The sequence below is a fragment of the Antennarius striatus genome, chromosome 3, assembly GCF_040054535.1.
Source record: "Antennarius striatus isolate MH-2024 chromosome 3, ASM4005453v1, whole genome shotgun sequence".
In the NCBI taxonomy this organism is placed as follows: domain Eukaryota; kingdom Metazoa; phylum Chordata; class Actinopteri; order Lophiiformes; family Antennariidae; genus Antennarius; species Antennarius striatus.
In genome coordinates, this window is record NC_090778.1 from 8,394,111 (window position 1) to 8,403,098 (window position 8,988).

General features: G+C 39.2%; 1 protein-coding gene across 1 annotated transcript; it reads right to left on the reverse strand.

The window, feature by feature from the left end:
- Positions 1 to 496: 496 nt before the first annotated feature.
- Positions 497 to 6,518, reverse strand: mymk (myomaker, myoblast fusion factor). Its single transcript, XM_068311199.1, has 6 exons — positions 6,223 to 6,518; positions 5,739 to 5,853; positions 4,683 to 4,831; positions 4,138 to 4,254; positions 3,689 to 3,829; positions 497 to 3,592 (listed from the first exon to the last, which is right to left on the reverse strand). Exons 1-6 carry the CDS (start codon positions 6,355 to 6,357, stop codon positions 3,392 to 3,394), a joined length of 858 nt encoding a protein of 285 aa, XP_068167300.1. The 5' UTR covers positions 6,358 to 6,518; the 3' UTR covers positions 497 to 3,391.
- Between the last annotated feature and the right edge of the window lie 2,470 nt (positions 6,519 to 8,988).

Sequence of the window (8,988 nt, forward strand, 5' to 3'; positions counted from 1 at the left end):
ATACATTATCATCTCAGCAGTAAGAAAAAGCTTAATAGCTGTATTCTACCACTGTTGTCTGTGAACATAAAGCCTAGCCATGAGGAGAGTGGGCTTTATGTTAAACTGAGCCCTGTCCACCCATAAGTCTGTAAAATAACTGTCCAGAAATCACTGCATAATAATATGCGTGTGTGACAAATTATTCTTAAATCAAAGACCACTCACATGTGGAAGGCAGTGGCTCATGATCATGATAATACAAATACAATTTCAGATGCGGGGGTTAAATAAATGTCAGTTGCTTGAAAAATAATCATAATTATAGTCTGAACTGCAATATTTTATCTCAATTATGAAAAGCTCCATAGACAGATACAAAATTACATTAAATTTTCACCATCTCACCATCCACACCATCAAAACACATTCTTGGCATATAGTTTGAGCACAGACTTCATATCTTAGTGTTATAAACACATCTTTTCCATAAACTACCCAATAAAAAGCCACATGAACCTATGATCTGCTGGTTTGGGTTTTCAAATTTTCAAGCATTCAAATTATAGATAGATGAGCATGGTAATTAACAGTAATCATTCAGTCATTATAGTGTATATGATACAACATACACCATGAAAGTTTAAGTTGTATGTAAACAAATACAGCAGTATATTTGTATTTTGAAAACAGACTTTTTCAAAATGCATTTCCTAGTACATCACTACGTCAGCAACTTGACAAAGAGGATGGTGGTTTCACCGCTGGGTGCAGGCTTTCCGGGTCATGCATTAAAGGGGAAGTACATTTTAAAGTACAAAGTGAAGTGAAATTTTGGAAACAGAAGTATGACAACCTAACAGAGCATCTACAAGTGACAATAATATCACAGACACCTTTAAGTTCAATAACAATTTTGAAAATCCATGTCATATATGTACAGTACATGAAACAAGACCGACATAGATTTGATTTCTTTTTCCATGTCAAAAATAAACATAATATGATGATCATTTCTCTAATCTGACTCTAATGTTGCTGGTCGATAATGGCCAAAGCAATGACTAACTGGTGCTTAATGCTTAATGGGCCTCACAGGTAACAGGAGTGTTAGTGTGTTTCTCTAAGAGGCAGCTGATCTTGCAGCATTAGCAACAGCTGTGGCAACAGCTGACACAGAGAGAGGACCTGTGACACAATGAGTCCTGTCTCAGCGTGTCTGCTTCCTATACCAGAGAACTAAAAGAACAAACATACTGAACACACTGCAGTCTGTGACTTCATGCTGTGCACTGTAGTGCTTTATTAGCTAATGAAATTGAATACAGTATATTTTCTCTCTGCCTTCTCTGAATGGGCCATAGCATGTGGAATACTGGAATGGGTGTTCTTGTCTGGTATACGTAGAAGTCATATTTTTTTATTTGTTCAGATGTATTTCTTCATTATATTTCAATACCCACTGAAATTCCACGCCATCGTGGAATGTTGGTACAGACGACCACGGACGAGACGACCACGCTCAGCCTTGTGTCAATCAACACTTATTGTGTTGACACTGTTAATGTCTGCTGAACAGCGTGACCTGCAGTGGACAGGCCTGAGTTCAGTCCCTCAAGTTGTATCTGATCCTGTGTTTCTCTTTTCTGAGGACATGTTGTGTTCAAAGGTTGGGTAAATATGGAACTTCTTGGAACTTCACATTGTGATGCTTCCTACAACAACTTTTAAGGTTAGGCTTTAAAATCTACTTCGACTAGTAGGAGGATCAATTGGTTTTGGTTTTCAAGTTGTAATGATAAGCTACGGCTTTACAAATATTAGAAAGTTTTCACAGGCATAGCAATACAGTCTGAAATGTGTGTGGGCTTCAGCCCATCAACAGAGCCGTGCGGGATAGACAGTGGTCGTAAAGGAGCTGAAAAGTGTTTCACACTTTTGCAATAAAAGGCTCAAGTTACTGTCCTGTCAAGGCCGGGAAGCGCAGCCAGCTTGGGTGGTGCCAGTGCCCCAGCGAGCCAGGTTCCTGAGGCCAGACAAAAACACCTTTTTTCTGGGCATGGGAGCTGGCGGGTTGGCCCCAGCTCAAAATATTCCCTGTCGGAGGAGAGCTTCATTCACGTTTTGGTAGGAGACTGTTTTGTCTAAAACACACATTTGTAGTTTTTGAGTAGTGTAAGGGTCATATGACATACATGAATGCACATCTCCATGTCCTCGAGTAGAAGTGTAAGGGGATATGCAGGTTTTAAATTGGATTAGACTTGCTAGACAGCAGTGAGCCTTGAAGCATGTGCCAGTCAAGAATTTTCCTCTGGTTAGCTTCTTATGACTGCATTATGATGGCTGATGATGGAGGCTGTTTAAGTAGCATCTATTGATAAATCAGGTTCACAATATTTTCCTTTAATTTTTTTTAAAAATTACAGATTGATTTAAAACAAATGCACACTACTGAATATCATCTGTACTGCAATAAATAACAAATAGAAAATTACAGATTAACTTTTTCACTGGAAACATCACATAGTCTGAGCAACACGCTAGTGACGGAGGGTGTAGACAAAGCTGTTCTGTCAGTGAACCAGAGTTAACAGAGGGGAGTCAGAGTTCACCTGCTGATCCAGAAACACATTCAGATCTTTCTGAAGAGTTACAGACTGATGTCTGGGCTACCACCTCCTCTTACCTCCCCATGACACATTTGGGAACTTGTGTATCTATAAAAACAATAAAATTTGCTTTACAGTCTCGTAAACGATTCCAGCCACGTGGTTTCTTTCCCTGAGAGAGATGGAAAAGAGAAAGAGGAGGGTGTACAGACAGACAGAGGCGAGTAGACGAAAGGTCTCCCCTGAGGAACATTTCTAAAGACAATTTATATATTTTGGAGAGATAAAACATCTGCTTGTTTGTTCTTCCCATAAATCTTCCAGTCAGTTTTACTGTCTTGTCTCAGCCACTGTCTCCCTGTTCGTGCTGTGTGTGTTCTTTTGTAGAATTCTTTCTGTCCTCAGCTTTGGACAAGTGCTTTAGACAGCTGTGTTCCTATTGGGTCTTTGAGGGCAATGCAGACCTGATTCCTCATTTGCTCTTGCCCTTAAATTTTAGAACCACATCAGGGTGCTTTTGCATCTTTACCTTCTGGCTGTGGTATCTGCTGGATTCCTAAAGTCGTGGGTGACCTTAAATATTCTACCAGCCAAAAATGATTTTTTTTTGGAGTAGAAAGGAACGTCCACATGATGGTTGGTTTCCAGCTGAAGTAGATTCATTTACCAGCCACATACAAGTTTATCAGCATTTGCATGACAGTTATTTGGTGATTTATCACATTTCCTGCTCTTAGCTGACTCTGCCTGATCTTCAGGATAAAGTCTTCCTACGATAGACGAGTTGTGGGTTATTACAGTCACTTCCAGCCATTCATCTCTTTAAGCTTGCTGATGCTGGTCCCTTTGATAGGTGTGGAGATCGGGGGATTGTGAAGAGGCAGAGTGGGGGTACTACAGGCTTGTTTCCATAGCTTTTTAGTGGGGATTGTCCACACTTTCTGAGATGACTTCTTCTTTGGCTTGTCCTTATTGTCTTTAGAAGTAGCAGGGGACATGGTCTGAAGAGGGAACAATTATGAAGCCGGATCAGAAGGACATGTGGGTTTGATTGTACTGATAATAATGCCTTAATAGATATAATAAATGCAACATACACAGCAGCAGAGAGTGAAGCAGCTCAGTTTAGCAGCATTTTGCCCTGTCCCTGCATAGCGGTTCTTCTTTGGCAGCAACAGAATGAAAGACACAGCCAGAGACAAATGGTAGAAGCTGTGGACATAGGCGTAGTCCCATTCCTACAATGAAGAGAATACAGCAAAATCTATTTGAGGTGACTTGATTTATTATTAACTTAAAAACAAAAAAATATATGTAAGTAGGTAACTTCTGCCTTTTACTGTTTCTTTTTAATTTGATGAAGCAGTTCAAATAGAAATTAAAAGGTTATGTGACAATATAATACTTGTAAACTGGGCAATACATGAATTATGTGGTTAAATTAAGTAAACTGAAAATATAGCCTTATGGCAAATAATCATACGACCTATGATCCTGAAATTTTGTAATACTTGTGTTAGAATTAGTTTTACTTTGATGATATCACCTCAAAGTAGAAACGCAGCATCAGAGCCAGAGCGCCGAAGCAGCATCCTGGACCGACCTGCTGTGTGTAGACTGTCTTTTCTGGGTACACTGCCTTTAATTGCTTCATCTTCTGGAGCTAAAATTATACAGTAATGATATCCATAGGTTAGAACATGCACATTTGAAGAGGATTGATGGATTTAATAAATGTCAGAAAATGTGAAAGGAATTTAAAAAAATAAGCAGAAGTGAAGGTAGATTAAAAAGGAGTGCGTGGAATGGTTGATAGGGGAGGTGAGAAAACCAAATGAAGAGAATGCTGGAGAAAAAAGAAGCAGAGAAAATATGAATGGAGAGGGCAAAGGTAAAAGTGGACTAAGATCATGACAAAGATGTAAAAAAATGGTATAAAGTAGATGGACAACCATTTAGATAAAAGAATAGAATAAACGTAAAAAATGACTGTCATGAACAGAACAGATAAGCATTTGGCTATCATTGCATGAAAATGTTTACATACAACATTCAACACCAACTCATACCTGACAATGGATAGTAACTAACCCATTTGACAGTGATGATAAACACAGCTGATCCAATGGGCCCAGAGTAGATCCCATAGCCCCAGCAATCCTGGTAAATCCTCACAGCAATTGTCAGTACTCCAAACATGGTTATACTTGAGCGTTGGGGTTCATCAAAGTCTCCCAGAGCTGGAGCAAGTACACGCAACACATGTTGAACTGTTTTGTTACTTTTATCTCTAATATCAGACTGACATGCTAACATTTATTTTCCATTAAACACCGTAAAAATTACTCTCCTAAAAGGATCCCAAAGCTCTCAGATATCCAACAAATCCTGTATTTTCATCATGGTGTTTACCAGGAAGGAAAAACACACTTCAAATATAATGTGTGTCCTTTTGAAGCTCTTGAAGAACATGAACAAACATGGATGGATGGATGGATGGATGGAGTGATGGGTAGGTGGGTGGATGACAGACCACTTAGTAAGGTCAGCTGTTAATACATTTTGTTATATGTTGTAGGACCGCAAGGGAGAAAGGATGAGTGTGTGTGTGTGTGTGTGTGTGTGTGTGTGTGTGTGTGTGTGTGTGTGTGTGTGTGTGTGTGTGTCATATAAAATACCAAGCATGTGAGTTGAAGTCAAACACAGCATATGCTATCAACAGCTGTTGCAGACTGAGCTGGTAGTAATAGTATTAGTATTAGCCTTCTGTATGGAAAGTGCAGTTGTCAAATATAAACTAATAGTCAAATATTTCCTTTAATGAAAATACATTTTTCAGAGGGATCAATGAAGTAATTATAATAGGTTAACCTAGTTACATGGTTTACTGCGTGACCAGTGACAAATGCAATATGTATCAGGGTTAACATCAGAAAGGTGCCAATCATAAAAAGGAGTGAAATAAGTCAAACTGAAGAATTAAAACTTGTAAAATGATTAAATGATATAGGAGGAAAGAGATGACTTTGTGTAACTGTGAATTCAGACAAAAAAGCATAGGTTTGAAGTTGTTTTAAGAAATTTAGATGCGATTAAGGAGCCTTCCAGTCTGATCCCAGGTGTTAAAAGTATTACACGAGGACTTACCAATAAGTGTGACCCACATGGAGAGAGCTGTGCCATAAACACTGAAGTACTCCAGAATGTTGTACCTCATGAAACACAGGATGGAAAGCCCTGGTCCATCACAAGCATGGTAGATCTACCAAAAGACATACATGATCAAGTCAGACAGACAGAGTCAAAATCTAGGATTTTACTTATGACCTCCAGTTGGACTTTCAGCGGCTCAGTTATACAAAGAGTGCAATCACTAATAGCTGCTTAAATATATATAAAACATGTAGCTAGAGATAATTTGTTGTTGTGTGGCAATACAGTATTCAATGCTTGCAATTTCTGAAACTTCAACAATCTACAAAACTGCAGTCATTATATAGTATTAGATTTAAGCAGTTTTGAAAGACAAAGTCTTCAGGTCATAACCAGAGACATCAGTGCTGTCAGCCACCTGACATTTCCCTCAAACACAAAAAATAGAATCCTAACAAGAAGAAAAATCCATTCTCACTGCAGTGAAAAACATGGTGAAGAAGTAGACCATAGCCTCCATGTGGAAACCTCTCTTGGCAGCCACGCTTGCTGTAGGCAGGAACACCAGGCTGCTAACTGTAGGAAGGAGCATCTTGGCAATAAATGCACCCATGGTGAAGAGACAGTAGACACAGCTCACAAGAAAACCATGAATTGTAGATGAATGTCCTTCCAAGGCTCCTTGGTCTTAGATATTGAGTAATTGAGAGACTATATTAAAAGTGATGTCACTTAAAAAAGTAGGTGTCCTCAATTCCTTTGGTTCTTAGTGTCTGTCCAGTGGAACTAATGGTGAGTGGATGAGCTACACACACTCTCATGAAGCAGGATCGCGTGCGCACACACACAGCTGTCCAGTTTGGCTCTTTAAAATTTAAATGTCCCCCTGGCTGGCATTTAAATTTTACTTGTATGTGCACTGTCATGGTTGGGCAGCTGTTTGCATACCAGTGCCACATGGGAGAGGCAGCAGGCAGGGTGAGGGAGGACATGCCATATTGTACTATGTCAGTTTCGATCCAGGGATAAACACTATAAAATGATTCTCAGTGTTTGGTTTGCCTTGTTTTTCAGAACAGACAGAATAGGTTTGGATACGAAGTGAGAGTTTGAGACAATACAGCCTTGAGTAAGATGCAGACTACCAATCCTGTCTCTAGATAATTATTATGCTTATAAAGCTCACATGGCCTATGTCATGTCTTCTCACCAAATGAGCATACTTTTCTCAGACTTTAAAGTAAGATGTCAGGCACAATGGCTTTACAAGGATCTTGGAGTGTTTTGTGGTCATTATTGAAAACCGGAGTTTGGATGCTTTGGTTTTGGTGACCAGTTACAGGGAAATGTGACCTGTGAATTTTTTTTAGTGAGGTGACTCCATCACATTGTAACCAGGTCTACCAATATACCTATAATCATACAGTAAGTGTCTTGCTGTAATGTAAGTCTCCATGGTTTAAAATCAATGAAGAACCTGTTTGTTGTGTGGTGAATGAATCCCAAAGATGCTAATCTTAACATCTTGGTCACAATCTCCTTATGAAGGACAGTTATGTGGTAAAGTTATGAATGTAGTTTTTCTATGTTCTATAGACCCAGCACTGGGTCTATTAACCAGGGTTAATACTGTCATTGTTTAAAAAAACCCCAATCTGCTTCTCCGCTTCTGAGAGATTAGTAAATACTGTATATAATACCAGATTTCACTGCCATCGTCTCATCATGAGTCAGATAAAACAGCTGCCTTTGCTGCTGCTGTTTTGGAATTTGTAAAGCAGACCCCTGGTCAGTACTGAGCTATAAAGGACATTTCCATTCATGCATTATAACATAAATGTATTTCTAAATGAAAACAATCTCTAGGGCTACATACATCCTATACAAGAGGATGTAGCTGGGCCAAAACAAAAGCAATTCAAACACAACATATGTAAATGAATAACAAGTTGAAAAAGTAACCTGATTCCAAATATACCCTATGACAGCTCGACCTAAGAGCAGGTTCACAATGATCCACTAATTGCCAGCAGTACATTTTCACTTTGGAGTTCGTCAAGATTGCTAACTTCATCATGGTGTCATACTGACATACTAATAAATACAGTAAATAGAACCCTTCTTGACCTAATAAAACTCTAGACTTGGTATGTAAATTTGCATGTTGTAGGCTGAAAATCCAGAAATAAACAAAAGTAAACAAGTTTTGTCATGTACCATATAAGGCTGATTTCTATTTGCTTCAACTCATTGAAACCATATTTGTCCCTGCAGTAGACTGTTGTCTGCTGGGAGGATTTCGGTATGTCTTAAATGATCCCATGATGGGGGGGTGAGGCAGCAGTTGCCCTCCTCTGCCCTCTACTCAGCTGTTACACCTGCTCACAGGCTTGAAGCAGCAGCACAAAGGGTATAGTATTTCTGAGGACTTTTGCCCCACAGCTAAGATTCTCAGAGTGTTTCAAGAGTCCGAGAGGCGTGACCATGCCTGGAAACAAACTCTTAGCCGCGATGGTTTTGGAAACATTGCTGTGGTCTAACCACGCCCTCTGCCGGGAACTTCTCTGCAGATTGAACCCTCCTGTTGGGTTTAAAATGGTTCTGGAACCGTCGTGTTCCCATCTTAACCTGGACAGTATTGTATGTGTTTCTATTTAACAGACAATGACTGTTTATAAGGTTGTTTGTATTTAGCGATGTGTGCATATTGAATAAAATAAATGTAATTTTTTAACCCAGCTGTGGTTAAAAAGTTGTGGTTTACCACCACAACATTCTACTACATTCTGTGATAGTAATGTGCATATATCCTTCACCTGTATTGACAAATTAATGTTGAAGTGCATTGAGCCTTCAATTTTGCCACTGTTATTAAAGGCTATCAAACCTAACATACCCCACACATGATCTGTTTCAGCACACAGTTATGTTTCTATGTTGTGTGCATGGGGAGATGTTGACACCTTTGAAGCCTACAAGTGTAAAGTCCATACTTCTTTAATTATTGGCCATTATTTGTGGGTGAAGAAATTTACACCAACAAGATCCCTGATTACAGCTGTATAAACGAAATAACTTGCTGGATTCCTGAAGTTGATACTGATAGAAGAATTTTAAAAAATCTGACACTGGTATAGTGTGGTATCGTGGTGTAGTGGGCAGCACTGTTGTCTTGCAGAGGTCTCATCTCTGAGGAGTTAACCTGTCCTCCTTTACTTCTGCATGGGTTTCTTTTTCAGTTCAA

Coding starts and splice junctions, on each gene's coding strand:
- mymk (XM_068311199.1), bottom strand. CDS start 6,357: ATGGGTGCATTTATTGCCAAGATGCTCCTTCCTACAGTTAGCAGCCTG. Junction 4,255..4,682: donor TTATCATCACTGTCAAATGG/GTTAGTTACTAT, acceptor GTATAATTTTAG/CTCCAGAAGATGAAGCAATT. Junction 3,593..3,688: donor GCTTCACTCTCTGCTGCTGT/GTATGTTGCATT, acceptor TTCCCTCTTCAG/ACCATGTCCCCTGCTACTTC.